We start from the raw sequence: 18,283 nt of genomic DNA on the forward strand, positions 1-18,283 counted from the left end.
AGAATAGCAGAGAGACGAGGCATAACTGAGAAAGATACAACATGCCAAGAAGAAATATATAGGTGAGACCAGTTTATTTCTCTGAACTTCAATTTACACATTTCTCTCTGAGACTTTGGGATGAAGGTTGCCCAGTCACAACAAGGATCACTGAGGCGGGCAAAAAAAAGTTGCCCAAAATTCATTCTTGCTAACCTGTGAACAAAGTGCTTTTTTTTTTTTTTGAGACAGAGTCTCACTCTATTGCCAGGCTGGAGTGCAGTGGTGCGATCTCGGCTCACTGCAACCTCCACCTCCCGGGTTCAAGCGATTCTCCTGCCTCAGCCTCCCGAGTAGTTGGGACTACAGGCATGCGCCACCATGGCTGGCTAATTTTTGTATTTTTAGTAAAGACGGGGTTTCACCATGTTCGCCAGGATGGGCTCGATCTCTTGACCTCGTGATCTGCCTGCCTTGGCCTCTCAAAGTGCTGGGATTACAGGCATGAGTCACCGCGCCCCGCCCAAAGTGCTTTTAAAGAGGGTGTAAAAGGAGGGTTGTCAAATCAGTCATGCAATTTGACAAGTAAAACCCGAAAATAAACTCTAATATGCTCATCCAAATCCAAAACTGAATTAACAGTACAGTATTATTATTCATTAAGCATTATCCCTCACTGCACTAAGTCAGATAATCTAATGAGTGTTCTGATAACCAGGGGATTCTCTAATTTTTAAATAAGAAATCAATTAGCCTAATGTCACATCTGTGTTTTATTTTATAGTACTTAATAATCTTCATAAAAGTTTAAAATTTGAAAGATGTATGTCCCAGGACATTAAGCATTTTAGACTGCAGAAAACTCAGAAGAAGTTGATACTTTTTCTTTGGAGTAATCCCAGATTAATTGCCTATCACTCTATATAAGTTCAAGACTTAGCATTTTGTTTACTGATTCACATTTATTTTGCATAGTACTGCAATTGTGCATAAGGTGAAAACAATCCAGTTCTCACGTCTTCCAGGTAATGCCTGTGGTTGTTTTCCATCACTCTGTTCCCCAACACATATATACATCCAGCTATGTATCACAGCTCTCATAGCAATACACTGGCTAGACTAGATTAGATTTTTGTTTTTGTGTTATTAGAGACAGGGCCTCACTCTGTCAACCAAGCTGGAGTGCAGTGGTGCGATCATAGCTCACTGCAGCCTCAACCTGCCAGGCTCAAGGGATCCTCCCACCTCAGCCGGCTGAGTAGCTGAGGCTACAGGCACATGTCACCATGCCTGGATGATTTTTATTTTTTTGTAGAACTGGGTGTCTGTGTTGCCCAGGATGGTCTTGAACTCCTGGTCTCAAGTAATCCTCCCACCTTGGCCTCCTAGACTAGGTTTTATTACTCAACGTTGAAAGAAAAGTTTTACAATAAGAGAGCTGGTGCCAGTTGTGATAAAAGTAGCACTCTAGAAAGTGTTAAGGCTTTAAACAACCATAACTTTACCCAATTAAAAAAAAGTTGCAGCCAGGCGTGGTGGCTCATACCTGTAATCCCAGTACTTTGGGAGGCCAAGGCAGGTGGATCACCTGAGGTCAGGAGTTCGAGACTGGTGGATCATCTGAAGTCAGGAGTTCGAGACCAGCCTGACCAACATGGTGAAACCCTGTCTCTACTAAAATACAAAAATTAGCTGGGCATGGTGGCACATGCCTGTAATCCCAGCTACTGGGGATGCTGAGGTAGGAGAATCACTTGAAGCCAGGAGGAGGAGGAGGTTACAGTGAGCCAAGACTGTGCCATTGCACTCCAGCCTGGGAACAAGAGCTAAATTCCATCTGGCGGGGAAGAAAAAAGTTGCATTAAAGGTATTTTTAAAAATCATTTAATTGTGTGGTATGGAAAACCATTTTCCATCAATATTACTGCTTCATATTCATATATTTCTGAAATTTCAACCAAAAATTGGGCGTAGATCTCACAATGTTTACCATTTTTTGACTTATTGATATGGTTTGGATCTATGTACCCCCCAAATCTCATGCTGAATTGTAATCCCGAGGTTGAAGGTGGGGTCTGGTGGGAGGTGACTGAATCATGGGGGTGGAGTTCTTATGAATGGTTTAGTACTATGCCCCCTTGCACTGTTCTTATGCTAGTGAGTGAGTTCTCATGAGATCTGGTTGCTTAAAAGTGTGTAGCACCTCCCTCTTATCTTTCTTTTGCTCCTGCTCCCACCATGTGAGACTCCTCGCTCCCGCTTTGCCTTCCGCCATGATCGGAAGCTTCCTGAAGCCTCCCCAGAAGCAGATGCTGCCATTCTTCCTGTACATCCTGCAGAACCATGAGCCAATTAAACCTCTTTCTTCATAAATTACTCAGAATCGGGTATTTCTTTGTATCAGTGTGAGAATGGACTAATAAACTGATATATACTGTAATGTAGTATAATAGTATACTGAGTATTGTAAGTTATAAATGCTAAAGAACTTCAGAGAAAGGAAATAAGTAAAAGGAAAATCACAAGTCAAAGGAAATCATAAGTAAGTTGCCAGTCTAAAAATGTCATCTTACTTGTGTAACACCTTATGACAATTCTTACAATGCCTCAAACAAATTCATCTTGGTATTCACCTTTTCCATAAAAGGCCTGAATGCCCAAATGGCAAGCTCTCTATGAAGCATCATTATATCTTTGAATCTCCCACAAAATAACATACATGGGAAGAACTCAAGTATTTAACAAAGAGATCTGAGTGGCCACTGAAGGAAAATAATTCTTAATTTTGGAAGTAGAGGATTCCTGCTAGAAAACTGCAAGGCCTGCAGTTGGATAGGCTGACTAAACCAGATCATAAGGACACAGGTGCCTAGTAAATCTGACAGGCATAATATATATCAAAAATAAGAAGACCTGTTGGAGTTAGCAGGAAGCAGGGCCTTGAGGGACAAGACAGAAAACTGTGAGAATCTTCCAGGCTAGAAGAAATTATGAAAACCTTAACTCAGAGGATAGTAGTAGGAATAAAAAGAAAGTCCCACTGCCTAGAAGAATGCTGGGACTAATGGTAGGTAACAGGGCTACTTTTCACTTGGTCAGGACTGGCTGCTTCATAGCCATTAGAGTAGGATCTTATAAAACAAAAGTTCTTGACTTTGAGTGGTAGAGAACTTGGTTAAAAATGAGGATTCCTGGCTGGGCATGGTGGCTCATGCCTGTAATCCCAGTGCTTTGGGAGGTCGAGGCAGGTGGATCACCTGAGGTCAGGAGTGTGAGACCAGTCTGGTCAATATGATGAAACCCCATTTCTTTTTTTTTTTTTTTTTTTTTTTTTTTTTGAGCCGAGTCTCGCTCCTGTCGTGCTCCCGGACTGGAGTCGCAGTGGCCAGATCTCAGCCCTCACTGCAAGCTCCGGCCTTCGGCGTTCACAGCACATTCTCCTGCTCAGCCTCCCGATAGCGTCTGGACACAGGTGCCTTGCCACCTCGCCTCGGCTAGATTTTGCTATTTTTCCTAGTAGATGATGGGGTTTCAACCGTGTTAGCCCAGGATGGCTTGATCTCCTGACCTTTGTGATCCGCCCCGTCTCCCGCCTCCCAAAGTGCTGGGATTATAGGCTTGAGCCACCGCGCCCGGCCTAATGAAACCCCATTTCTATTAAAAATACAAAAATAAGGCAGGTGTGGTGGCACACACCTAATAGTCCCACTCTCAGGAGGCTGAGGCAGAAAAATTGCTTGACCCTGGGAGGCGGAGGTTGCAGTAAGCCGAGATCGCACCACTGCACTTCAGCCTGGGCAACAGAGCATCTCTCTGTCACACACACACACACACACAAATCCGTAATTTTCCACCTATCACGACATAACATTAGCAAACCAGACTGTTTAGGAAGGCTGCAGCACACAGAAGGAAGGAACAAGGAAGTCCCACTCAAGGAAGATCCCACAGTGTAACTACTCAGGACCCAACCTTATTGGATCATCAAAACACTGTAATTCAGAACTTCTTATTAAAATAACACAGGCCAGGTACAGTGGCTCAGGCCTGTAATCCTAGCATTCTGGGAGGCCAAGGCAGGAGAACCGTTTGCGCAGGAGTTCAAGACCATCCTGCGTGACATGGTGGGACTCTGTCTCTACAAAAAATAGTGATATGTGCCTGTAGTTCCAGCTACCCGGCAGGCTGAGGTGGGAGGATCACTTGAGCCTGGGAGATCAAGCCTGCAGTGAGCCGTGATTGCACCAGTGCACTCAAGCCTGGGTGGCAGAGTAAGACCCTGTCTCAAACAAATAAATATATAAATAAATAAATGTAAATAAAATAACACGAAAACAGTGTAACACAGGGCTCATAAACTGGTTATCAGAATCTCTAACACTAGCCTGTCCCTAAAACAAAAGCATTCACCTTGCATCACATCAGGGTTTCAGCAATGTTCTTAAAGCAAATATTCCAAACACCCATTGTTGATCATGAAAGCTTAGGAGAAGTGGGGTTCTGTTGGCATTCTCTCCTAAGGGAAATTTGGGGAAAGATATATCTATTTAAGTTATCCCTACAAAGATAAAACAAGTCAAATCGTCTTGACAAGAATTCAAGAATTTTTGCATAGCAGGACAAGGGTTAATCCTTGTTAACTCTTAGACTGTCTTAAATAAAATGTTACTAAAAAGGTTCAAGTGGTCTGTAATATTTCTCTGCAATAACCAGTCTACGACATAAGAGATCCAGCAGTCAAATAAAGGAAGCAAGAATTTTTTTTCTTTCCCTTTTCTCAATACTATAGGCTGAAGCACCAAACTTACTAGACTATACATACCTAGATCCTAAAGTAAATATGACATACTTTAAGGACTAATAAATTTTGAATAAAAATAAAATGTCAACAATAGTTAACCTTTACATGGTGCTGACTGGTGGCCAGGTGCTATTCTAAGTGCTTTTTATTTAATCCTTACAACAACCCTATAAAGTAGGTACTATTAATATTCCCATTATACAGATAAGGAAAGTGAGACACAGAAGGGTTAAATTATTTGCCCAAGATCACACAGCTAGTAGTGGTACAGTAAGGATCCCAATTAAGAAGTCTGGTTCCCAAGGCTTTGTTTTATCTACTACATTCTTCTGCCTAAAGAGATTAAATCATTATATACTAAGATAAGAAGGTAATAAATATGGAATCACATTGAAAATCAATACACTATAAAGACCTCAAAATTTTTAACACTAACTACAGCAGCTGAATTTCAATGGCTATTTGAAAGAGCATTAAAAGAAAAAATATCTAAGATAATTCCAGAAACTCTGTACTCAGATCCTTATTTGTAAATCCAGTTAACATTATTAGATGGAATAATGGAACTATCAATGAATTAATTAATAAACTATCCAGAAAGTTTAGAAAATATGAAAATTTTTCAAAAAATAAAAATAACTGAATGTCAAACACATACTTGCAACCCTGGTTGCTCCCAGAACAATGGAACAGATCCTCGGATTTGTATGAAGGAAGAAACTGAGTCATCTAAGTATACAACCTACAGAAAAAAAAAATAATATGTAAACTATTTCCACAGAAAGGTTGTTACACTTATATTAGAAAAACAAATAGACTAAAATCTATTGCATACTAGTTAATTTGTTTTTTTTTTTTTGAGACGGAGTCTCGCTCTGTCGCCCGGGCTGGAGTGCAGTGGCCGGATCTCAGCTCACTGCAAGCTCCGCCTCCCGGGTTTACACCATTCTCCTGCCTCAGCCTCCCGAGTAGCTGGGACTACAGGTGCCTGCCACCTCGCCCGGCTAGATTTTTGTATTTTTTAGTAGAGATGGGGTTTCACCATGTTTGCCAGGATGGTCTCAATCTGCTGACCTCATGATCTGCCTGCCTCGGCCTCCCAAAGTGCTAGGATTACAGGTGTGGGGCACTGCGCCAGGCACATACTAGTTATATTTTATAATCTAACTCTCATGTACAATTGTCCAAAACAGGCCACTATACAGGCTTGACTTTTTTTTTCTGTTAGCAATATTAACCAGAAAAATTGGTAAAAATATAAGCATAAGATTCACAATTTTTAAAAATAAATTCCTTTTAAATCTTAATATTTTACATACATGTCTTTATATTTCATTTTGTTTAGCTCTTTATAACCTAATTGCAAGATCTGTGTTGCGCTGGGTTCATGGCCTGAATTTATAATCATATAGTTTCATAGCCAAAAAATCATAATTTCTAATTTTTAGATGGTACACATATTTGCCATTAAGAGCTGGGTTTTTTTTTTTTTTTTTTTTTTTTTTGAGACGGAGTCTTGCTCTGTGGCCCAGGCTGGAGTGCAGTGGCCCATCTCAGCTCACTGCAAGCTCCGCCCCCCGGGTTTACGCATTCTCCTGCCTCAGCCTCCCGAGTAGCTGGGACTACAGGCGCCCGCCACCTCGCCCGGCTAGTTTTTTGTATTTTTTAGTAGAGACGGGGTTTCACCGTATTAGCCAGGATGGTCTCGATCTCCTGACCTTGTGATCCACCCGTCTCGGCCTCCCAAAGTGCTGGGATTACAGGCTTGAGCCACCGCGCCCGGCCAAGAGCTGGGTTTAATTTAACTTCACAAAAAAACAAGTTGTCTAGTTCTACAACTAAGGATTTTAAAATTCAATACGAAAACACACAGCATTGACTATGTCATGCTGATTAGTGAATCTTGTTACCTAGATGAAGAGCCAGACCAAAATAAGTTTGTTTTAGGGAAGCCTTTTTTTAAGGCCCATAAGTAACCAAGAACAATCATAAAACAACATTATAGATGTTAAAATGAGTTCTGAATCAAATAAAAATCTGTTATTCCAGTATTTTCTGTACCTCTCCTACAGTACATTAATTAAGTAATATAAAACACTATATATACCTGTTCTGTTTCTACAAAATTGGCAACATGACCATCATCATTTGTTCCCCGGACATTAAACCTGGTCCCAGCTCGTTCACAGCTTAATCTTGAAATGAGGCAAGCCTTTGCCTGTTTATGAGCAGCATAAATTGTTCTGATTTCTACTCCTCCACACATAAGGCGTAATAACCAGTCATCACAATTCACACCATAGTGTTTGAGATGCAAATGCAAAGACTGATTCCTACCAGGAAAAGAAATAAATTATTAGCTTATGGAATACTAAATAACAAAGTATGACTTTAAAAATAATCTCCTGGAAAATTAATTTAATATTATTAAATTTAAAGGCACAAACAACAAATCAATTCATTTACATTTACTATGCTAGGGATGAGAAGACAGGGCTATAAAATGAGATCCTTCAACATGTGATCTATGGTCCACAGAAAAGGAGTATTTTGTGTTTTTAGTATCTATGGCCCATTTCTGTTACGTCTTTATATATAATGTATTTATAACCTAACTTGTTCCAAAAAGGATTACATATGCATGTCCCCACCCTAATTTATGAAGTTCTACTTTTTTTTTTTTTTTAATTTATTTATTTTTGAGACAGAGTCTCGCTCTGTCGCCCAAGCTGGAGTGCAGTGGCGCAATCTCCTCTCACTGCAACCTCCGCCTCCCAGGTTCAAGCGATTCTTCTGCTTCAGTCTCCCACACAGCTGGGATTATAGGCGTGCACTACCACGCCTGGCTAATTTCTTTTTCTTTTTTTTTTTGAGATGGAGTCTCGCTCTGTCACCCAGGCTGGAGTGCAGTGGCACGATCTTGGCTCACTGCAAGCTCCGCCTCCCGGTTTTATGCCATTTTCCTGCCTCAGTCTTCTGAGTAGCTGGGACTACAGGCACCCACCACCACGCCCGGCTAATTTTTTGTATTTTTGGTAGAGACGGGGTTTCACCGTGTTAGTGTTAGCCAGGATGGTCTTGAACTCCTGAACTTGTGATCCATCCGCCTCAGCCTCCCAAAGTGCTGGGACTACAGGCGTGAGCCACAGTGCCCGGCCATGAAACTCTACTTTTAAGGCTTGACTTTTATAAGTCTCTATTTTAATTAATTTAAATTTAAATAGCAAGATGTAGCTAGTGGCTACCACATTAGAAAGTGCAGGCATAGGGTTTGCCATCGCTCCAAATACTTTTAGCATTCTAGGTAACAGATGTGGCCTGGTTTCCAAACTTTTTTCAGAGAAAAAAAATTTATTCAAACAAACATGCAGAAGCCCAATGATTATGATACAGATAAAAAGCTGCTATGGCTAAAGTGGGGATTGGGACTGAGCCTTGCTGGGTTGGCCATCTCACCCTGATTACCCCTCGGGGTCTCTCCTGGAACCTTAGACCGCCACAGAACATATAAAGAAACTTCTAACAACATACCACTAAGGAAAATATATTGTTAAGTGGAAAAACTCGATCAATTTGAAAGTGAGTTTTCTGTATTGTTGAAGCTTGGTTCTCTAGGTTTTAAGTGGAATTCTTCTACTTAAGTGCTCCGTACTCTCTCTCTCTTCCTGTCTTAAATAAGGTATAAAAGATGTAATCGCATTCTCTTGAAGACTCACAGCAATAGCCCTCAACTCCCTGCCAGCCCCTCAGATTACAGGCTGCAATAGAGATAAAAAGGGTGGTCACCTGAAGTTCTGGAAAACCAGCTATGACCCCAACCCCTCTTATCCATCCAGGAAAGCACAAGGGAATATAAATGAGTGATGAGGTTACTACAGGGATAATGTTAAATCTGATAACCATTACTTATTTTAAAAATACATTGACTTAAACTTCCATACTTTACTACTACCCACATTGATCTGAGGCAAAGTTCAAATTGGTTGTGACCCAGTATGTCCAAACACCACAGCTGAGATCTACGCCACAGCAAAGTTATAAGAAACTTACTTGTCCCCATTTAAATAGACCTTAAATCCTATGCATTTTGTGCAGGCAGAGTTCCTCTCTCTGCTGTCAGTTTTCATTTTTCTTTGCTGTCAGTGTGTCACTGTTTTAGCATTTAAATTTATATATGACTTTTGACTGGCAGCAGCTTAGAATTTCCAATGGAGTAAAGTTATCTGGGTTTTGTGATAGGTATCTGCCACTCTTCGGCTACAAAAATTACATGGTTGTATCCTGGAAAATATTGCTATTAAGTGCAAGGGTATGCACAAGAATTCCAAAAGTTTCTGTTTTTCTATATAAACTGAAGCTCAAGAATGCCAATCCTTAGCAAAATCGTAAAATGAGCAAAATTCACCTTTGGTGCTTTAGCCATCCCTTTGTTCAACCTGTCTCCTAGTGGACAAACCTCAGGCTTTCTTTTATCTGACTTTGCCCCCATCTCTACTTTTAAGTAAATTTAAAAAAAAAAAAAAATGAGGCCAGGCAGGGTGGCACACGCCTGAAATCCCAGCACTTCGGGAGGCTAAGGTGGGGGTATCACTTCAGGTCAGGAGTTGGAAACCAGCTTGGCCAACGTGGTGAAACCCCATCCCTATTAAAAACACAAAAATATTAGCCAGCATGGTGGTTCATGCCTGTGGTCCCAGCTACCCGGGAGACTGAGGCAGGAGAATTGTTTGAACCCAGGAGGTGAAGGTTGCGGTGAGCCAAGATCGCGCCACTGTACTCCAGCCTGGGCAACAGAGTGACATTCTCAAAAAAATCAATCAACCGACCAACCAATCAATCATTTCTATTGATTAAACCTAGGCAATATATCTGCATCTGCTTGGACTTCTAATTGTTGTATGAAAGCTTTTATCTCTCAATCTAAGAAACTTTGGGTAAAATGAGGAAGGAAAAAAATGTAAGGACAGCTGAAACACATTTACCTTTCCAAGGGACTTCAACATCCTCTGCTAGAAAAAGTGTAGTGTTGACATGGTTTTAACTCTTGGAAGCCCATTTCTGAATGCTACACAAAAGTACATCCCATCATTGCTAGCTTCTTTGGGCAGGCAGGAACTCATGTCCATTCATCTGCCCTGTTAGTCCCTGCAACCTCTCTCTCCTTTCCTCTCCCTCATGGTCTCCTCCTTTGCTAAACCCAAGTCTCTAACACATAATGCTATAAACTCTGTTTTTATTCTGTCCACTCTTCTCCCTGATGCCACCACTGGGTCAAAATACTTCCATATGAGCTACAAAGTGACCAAGCTGTTGTTCTAAAGTTAGTTTCTTATCCTAAGGTTGTTGTTGACTTTGAGTCTTCTGACAGCTAGGGCAAATGCGTGACACCTGAATGTGCTACTCAAGGACTATGTAAATGACAGTGAAAGTGTGAGAGAGAAAAAGTACACAAGAGGAAACACCTTGAATCTGAACTGTTAAGGAAGGCCAAGAGCAGAGAGTCTTGAACTTTGGCCTTAAACCATATGTCAATAAAATAAAACATAATTTGCACAAGATATCAAGGAAAAAAGTCAACATCAATGCTGGCTGTAAACAACAGAACCACTATACTAGAAATCTGGTCTGCTGCAATAGAACAATGCTAATTATAGTCCCATGTGTGCTGCTCATCATTTGTGCCTACTTAGAATACAGCACAGTTATGCATAATTATGAAATACATCGCACTTACCTACATAAGTCTTATCTTGTTATAGTACTAGACTTTGTCCCAGTATACTACTACTTCACAGTCTGTTGCTCTTGAATCAAGACCACCTACTTAAAATTTAGAATAATAAGGGAATGCTGGCTTAGAAAGGGAATGCTGCCAGAGACAAGATCTCAAAACCAAGAATAGGAAATGTGAGTAACACAGTTTTGTTACAATTAAATTCATTTCTAAATTTACACAACTATTTTAAATGTATTTTTGAAATGAAAGTTCAGTCTAGATCGGGTGGAGCACAGGGGTTTTATGTCACATGCCAACTTCAATAAACCGACAGTAGCTGCCTGCCATGCTCTGCTGAGGACTCCAGAGAAAGAAAGAGGGATACACTCAATTAACAATGTCTATCCCTTGTTATCTCTAGACATAACAACTGCTGAACATTTTTTTTTTTGTAAAGCAAGCACAAGTTTTATTGGGGGAAATACAAGTACACTCCAAGAGAGTGGGCTGACCCTGCTAGAAACACCCCCAAGACATTCTGCATTGTGATCTTCTATTGTCTCAGTTCTTTTTTTACCCAGTTCTCACCAAAGTTTGGGGGATCCTCCCTTACTGTGTTTAATGCACATGCACTGGAACCAGTGATCGATATGAATCCTATCTAATGGTGGCACTGCTTATTACCACCAACCCAGGAAGGTATAGCCATCAATTTTGTACTCATTGTGCCTGCTCGGCTCTCGGGAATTCCCCTTTGCCTTTTTCCTTCCATATCAGGATCTAGTTAACAACATTCTGACAGTTCAACCATGGAGTGAGTACTGGGCATCCTAAGAGGTGTTCCGGGGCATTCTTTCCAACATGCATACCTCCCCCTCATGCCTGCTCATATCTGACTATCTACTCTTACATTTCTCCCTCAAGGCATGGGGACCCAGAAATCTTTTGGGAGATGGGGCAGAGGTCATTCTCTGTAGCTACTTGCTGCTGAAAAGGGGCATCGAGGGTCTTCAGGGTCCTTCCTCCTTGCTTGCTGTCACAATGAGGAGGTTTTGACGACTGAACAACTGCTGAACATGTCCCAAATCACCAAAAGGGAAAAAATGAACTCACCAGAAAAATCTATTATCTGTTGCCTGTTCTTGCATGCTACGATGCGCATTAAGACTCAAATCTAAACTGATGCCAGATGCAGACCACGCAAAATAAAAGTTTCCTGAATTCAAAACTTTCCGCACTTCTGAAATGCGATCCTCATCTGAAGAATCAATTCGCAGTGATATAAACTCAGTGGAAGTAACTCGGAAAACTTCAGATTCTTGAATTTTTCCAACAGACATACATCCAGTGACTAGGACCAGATAATGTAACATAGTATCACCTGCAAAACCCAAAGATTTTACTGGATGAAAATCCCAACATTTTAAGCTATTCCATTTCTTCTTGCACTTCTATTTTTAAAATCTGACATTGTGATTATTTTAAACTTATCATGGATGTGTTGAAATTCACTAGACATTTTGGTTGAAAAAAATCCTTGTTTAAATATATTAAGTATAATAAAGCATTTAAACATTAACAGGATAATCTCACATAAAACTGTTCCTGAACTTACTCTGAGGCTATAAAAACTTTATCAAATAATTGGCCGGGTGCGGTGGCTCATGCCTGTAATCCCAGCACTTTGGGAGCCGAGGCGGGAGGATCACCTGAGGTCGGGAGTTCAACACCACCCTGACCAACATGAAGAAACTCCATCTCTATTAAAAACACAAAAATTAGCTGGGCGTGGTGGCGCATGCCTGTAATCCCAGCTACTCAGGAGGCTGAGGCAGGAGAATCACATGAACCTGGAAGGCAGAGGTTGCGGTGAGCCGAGATTGCACCATTGCACTCCAGCCCGGGCAACAAGAGTAAAAACTACATCTCAAAAAAAACCCAAACAAACAAGAAAAAAACTTTATCAAATAAAAAAGTATGTGTTACCTTCTCTACTTTTGCTTAATGACTGTCAGAAAATTCAGATAAGATAATGAATTCACATTCATTTTTACAAGTTCTTTGTAAATAGTAAAGTTGAAAAAATGGTATACTATTGTGAGCTGATGATATTGATGACATATGGGCAAAAGTCTCTGGTAACAATTTATAAAGCAATTTGGTTTACAAAAACTTTCATAGAGATTGTTTTCATGTAATTGTGACAAAAAGTCTATGAAATTAGTATAAAGTTGAAATTGAACAATGGTTACTGTGAGCATGGGCTCTGACACAGGTAGAAGCGGCCCTGAATCGTGGCTCCATTACGTATTACCTGGACCAATTTCAGGACATAGCATAACCAACCTGAGATACCATCTCTTATAAAAAGAGATTAAAGCAAATACCTCATTACACTGTGAGACTTACCCAGGACTAATCAGCAAAGCACCTAAGCATAGTGCTTTATATGTGATAGATCCATAACAAACGACAAATCTCCATTTTATAGAACAGTGCCACTCAAAGTATGGTCCAGGAACTGTTACCAGCTCACAGTGAGAAAGGACGCATATACCAGAATGGAAATCAACTATACTACTAAGTTCATCCTTTAGTTTAGCTGACTTTTTTTTCTAGTAAGACTTTATCAATGAAAGAAGCCATATGTTGATTTACATCATAGTGCAAGCTCCTTATCTTATCACGGATCAATAACAAAATAATTTATGGGCCAGTACCAATCTTGACGCACCACTTCGAGCCACACAATTATAGATAAACTAGTAACTGCAAAGGTTACTCTGCAGCTTATGGTGACATTAAGTGGCAAAAAAAAAAAGGCTCAAACAGAGCTTTCTGAATTCAAAACAGATGTCTTTTCCACTATAAACCAAGAAAAATCAGTGTAGTTCTAATGAAGACACTTTTTCCTAAATGCACTGAAGCAATGAAAAGGAAAATGTTCTGATTTTCTGTTTTGACAACTGACACTTATCTCTTCAAGTGGTCAAACCAGAGACTGTCTCCGAACTTAGACTTCCATGAGTTTGAGCATGTAGCATGCCTTTTTGGGCAACAAACATTATCACAACATTAGCTACATTAATGTTTAAAAGATGTTAGCACATGTGTAGCTTAAATAAAGAGTCTACAATAATTCATAGCTAGTCCCTCTCAAATCCTTAGAATTACAAAATAGAAATGAAAAAATGGATGAATTCTACTGGATGATAAACTTACCAAGATTTAACCGCAAAACACCTAAGAGTCCATATGCATCCAGTACTTTGGAGTATGTACCCTTGATTGCCTCTTTTTCTGCAGATGCTACAAAACAAAGTTTTAGTTTAAGAAAAATGACCTGAAACATTGAATTCTATTTAGCTAAGTATAAATCCAGAGTTTCAATCAAAAGTTTCTAAATCTGATATTCTTAAATGTACTGCATAAAGTATTTTCTCAAACTAGTAACATAAGTATTCTTCCCAAAGAGTTAATAAATTATTCCAAGACGATCTATTAATCAATCCATCCTCTCCACTGATCTGAACTCTGTACTCTTATCCTTTTATTCGCGACAGAATAGTGCTTGACACTTAGAAAACTGACAAAACATTTAAATGATAAAAGCTAATGGCAACACTTGACTACACAAATGTAGTGCAAGAATGGGGAAATCTGATTCTGAAAAGACAAAAGTCTGGTCTTTGCCTTATTTCTTCTGCTATAAAGTTAACGTTATCTTGCTAATGAATATAAACCACAGAATAATTTTCCTAAGACAGGCTATTGTGATTATTCTATTGAGAAGAAAAAACAACAACAAAAATCAAATCCTGAAACTTTAAAGGAAAAATCTTCCTAGCACTTAGCAAATACATATTAAAAAATTGACAAAGAACCAAAGAAATATTAACAACCGGTATTTCAAAGGACAAATACAAATAATACATCCCACAGTCTACAGTTGATCCTTGAGAAAGATACCTTCCTTTCCTTCCAGGTTTCTTTCCTTCTTTGCTGCTTTCCCTTCTCCATCATCTACCCCACGCTCAACTCACTTCCTGGCTGACCGGTTTACACATTATTTACTTCTTATCTCCTACACATATCCCCTTTCCTTTATCTACAAAATAGTATGTTTGGCAATACTAACATGTTCCACGTTAGAAAATCATGTAAGGAGATCCTTATGACTGGCTCATTTCCAGCGCATCTTTATTGCCAACAAAAGGGCTCTTCTTAGCCTACTGCTTTGCCTAATAGTCCTTTGTACTTCTCATTAGAGATCTTTTGCTTTGCCTGGAAGCTCTTCTCCAGAGTCTACAGAACATCTCACTTTCCCTGCCTGCTTCACCTCTTTTCAGACCATGTAGGCTTAAGCCTTCTTCCTAGTGATCTGGCTTCTGCCTTCTGATGAGTTTTGCTCTGCTAGTTGCAGCACAGGCTAAGACTAAATGACTCAATCACTCAATTAGCTGACATTTTCACAATTCTCTAATGTGTTCATTATTAAGTGTGGGCCATTATCAAACCACCCAGTATGAAATTAGGGAGTGGAGATTTCACCAACCCATTAAAGTGATGGGGGTTTATATTTCATTCTGCATTCCTTGAGTTCCTATTATTATTATTATATCTTATGTTTGTACAACAGTTAATCCTAACATTCCATGACAAACAACCCAAATATAAAACATTACAATATAAACTTTAATTACATCTTATACAGCAAAATAGAATTGCCTTCTCCTAAATACTGCCTCTTTAAGAGTACCACATGTACTGTAAACATTATAGAGACTTGCTATACCTCTCGGGACAGAAGGCATGACTTCCAGGATAAATATTCTTCTAGAATTTTACAAGTCATATGCCATATACATTTAAAATACAATCACTAATATAGTTATATAGAAAGTACTAGATATATCCATTTCAGCAGCAATCATCATTTGGGTTCAAATGCCAGGAGACAGAAGAGTTAAGAAGAAAATATAGTTTTTTTTTTTTTTGAGACAGAGGCTGGAGTGCAGTAGCACAATCACAGTTCACTGCAGCCTTGACCTCCAGGGCTCAAGTAATCCTCCCACCTCAGCCTCCCAAGGACCTGGGATTACAGGCATATGCCACCATGTCCAGGTAATTTTTTTTTTTTTTTAATTTTGTAGAGATACAGTTTCTCTATGTTGCCCAGGCTGGTTGGGAACTCCCCAGCTCAAGCAATCCTTCTGTCTGAGCCTCTCAAAGTGCTGGGATTACAGGCATGAACCACCATGCCTAGCAAAAAATATATTCTTAACATTAAGTCACCACCTTCCTTTAGAAAACAGAAAAGTCATTCTATAACTTAAATTACCATGTAACAAAATGTTCTCTCTTCTAATCATGCATAATAATTATCTTCTCATGAATTACACTCCAAACACATGAACATATGTCTCTCAGGACCAATGAAGGCCCATCTGTTAGACTATCATCTAATTCGAACATGCAAACAAATACTTTGCAGTTTAGTTATTTACATGTTTGTATTCTATTCGGAGACTCAGGAAACAGGATACACACATACCCACACACACACCTTAAAGTCCATACTCTTAGAGTCAAATGTACTTTTAATTCCAGACACTTCCAATTTCATAAGAGAAAACAGTATCTTCTTCCTAAATATATTTGTATCTGAAGGACAGTAGATGTTTCCCTATTTTAAGATATATGCTTCAAAGGTTCTGAGTAGAGTGGAGGGAGGCCCAGTACTGGCCACTAGGAAAAGAAGGATGGCCCGTGCATGAAGCTGAAGCTAGAGGCGGGGGAAAAGGGCGTCCACTAGTGGGAGGGGCAGCCTGGCATGAGTTCCTGAAGTCTGACTAGGGTGAGGAGAGGACTGTTCACCCAGGTGTGTTAGGGGCACCCTGACATGGTAAGTAAGAGCTTGAGAGGGATGGGGAAGGCAGGGTTTTGAAGTGCCAGTGGGGTAAGGAGGGTACCTATGCAGTGGAGGAGGCTACATTGGCAATAGGAGAGTGGTTATTTACGGGGAATGATCAAGAATAATGAGAGCCAGGTTTCTCACTGTCAGAGAAGGTACTCACAAATGCAAAGAAAGAAACTAGAATGGACAGTGTTGATTAGAACTGGAGTTACCAGGCCGGGCGCAGTAGCTCACGTCTGTAATCCCAGCACTTTGGGAGGCCGACGCAGGCGGATTACCAGGTCAAGAGATTGAGACCATCCTGGCCAACATGGTGAAACCCCATCTCTACTAAAAAAACAAAAAATTAGCCGAGTGTGGTGGCGGGCACCTGTAGTCCCAGCTACTCGGAACGCTGAGGCAGGAGAATCACTTGAACCCAAGAGGTGGAGGTTGCAGTGAACCAAGATTGTGCCACTGCACTCCAGCCTGATGACAGAGCGAGACTCCATCTCAAAAAAAAAAAAGAATTGGAGTTACCAGTGTTTTCTAGATAGACTGAAGACAGACAAAAAGATATAGAAAAGATATAGAAACATAGATATAAGTATATATGTCATATACATATATAGTTACATATACTCCTTAGCACTAGCCATTTAGCAGACCCAGGATCTATAATACTCTGACAGCAATGCACACACCTACCATACTTTGGCTTCTACATACCATTCTCCACTAAAAGGAACTACTAGGATTCCTTGGAGAAATGGTTGATTCCAGGGCAAAGACAGGGACAAAATGAGCCTGAAACATAGTATTGTGCCAAAAAGTAAGCAAGTGTTTAAAGGATAATGGAGATATGTCACAAACATGTAGAAGGTAGCTTGAAGGGGTTTCTACTGGTGAAATCCAGGAAAATTTAAGCATCAAAACAAATAATAAGAGTAATGGATTATAAGCCTATGAATTCAGTCTCATGAGGAATGGGCAAAACAATTATAAAAAGTCTTCCCGACATGCCTAGCAAACCATCACCTTTATCAAGTAATCAAAGTGAACACCAACAGGGAGGGGCCTGGTACAGTGGCTCACGCCTGTAATCCCAGCACTTCGGGAAGCTGAGGCAGAAGGTGTGCTTGAGCCCAGGAGTTTGAGACCAGCCTGGGCAACATGGCAAGACCCTGTCTCTACAAAAAAAATATTAAAATTATCCAGGTGTGGTGGCATGCACCTGGGGTCCCAGCTACTTGGGAGGCTGTGGCGGGAAGGTTGATTGAGCCTGGGAAGTCAAGGTTGCAGTGAGCTGAGATCATGCCACTGCACTCCAGCCTGGCCGACAGAGTAAATCCCTGTCTCAACAACAACAGTAAACCAAAGTGAACACCAACAGTAAAAGGACAAGTCAAAACTGTGAGCCACCTGTCAAGACACAGTGAAAAGAGCACCATTGCTGCAGTACTTCTGCCAGAGGTGAATAACCTGAATCTATGCATGAGAAGCCATCAGACCCAAAGTGAAGGACAATCTACAAAGTAACTGGCTTTCACTTTCAACATTTTTAAGGCCACCAACATCAAAGATTGAGAAATTTTTCCATTTAAGGAAACTACAGAGACTGACAACAAAATAAAATGTATACATCTGAACTGGATCCTTTTGCTATAAAGGACGTTGTTCGGGCAATCGGTAAAAATTGAAGACAGGACGGCCGGGCGCGGTGGCTCAAGCCTGTAATCCCAGCACTTTGGGAGGCCGAGACGGGCAGATCACGAGGTCAGGAGATCGAGACCATCCTGGCGAACATGGTGAAACCCCGTCTCCACCAAAAAAAAAAAAATACAAAAAACTAGCCGGGCGAGGTGGCGGGCGCCTGTAATTCCAGCTACTC

The 18,283-nt window shown here is 40.4% G+C and overlaps 1 protein-coding gene across 14 annotated transcripts in view; it reads right to left on the reverse strand.

Annotated features, from left to right (window-relative positions):
• SYNJ1 (synaptojanin 1) overlaps positions 1–18,283 on the reverse strand; it is a 111,660-nt gene that overhangs the window by 69,555 nt on the left and 23,822 nt on the right. For 12 of the 14 annotated variants that reach the window (XM_017883903.1, XM_017883915.1, XM_017883904.1 and 9 more), the window contains exons 3-6: positions 13,719–13,805; positions 11,610–11,877; positions 6,888–7,113; positions 5,439–5,522 (exon numbers count right to left, since the gene is read on the reverse strand). The exons of 1 other annotated variant lie outside the window; for it this stretch is intronic. In XM_017883903.1, the coding sequence (XP_017739392.1) occupies positions 5,439–5,522; positions 6,888–7,113; positions 11,610–11,877; positions 13,719–13,805 (665 nt within the window). Of the gene's footprint in view, positions 1–5,438; positions 5,523–6,887; positions 7,114–11,609; positions 11,878–13,718; positions 13,806–18,283 lie in introns of those variants that run through there. One more of the 14 variants, XM_017883914.1, reaches the window with a different exon arrangement.

Source organism: Rhinopithecus bieti, unplaced genomic scaffold (assembly GCF_001698545.2).
Source record: "Rhinopithecus bieti isolate Rb0 unplaced genomic scaffold, ASM169854v2 scaffold_13207, whole genome shotgun sequence".
Lineage (NCBI taxonomy): Eukaryota > Metazoa > Chordata > Mammalia > Primates > Cercopithecidae > Rhinopithecus > Rhinopithecus bieti.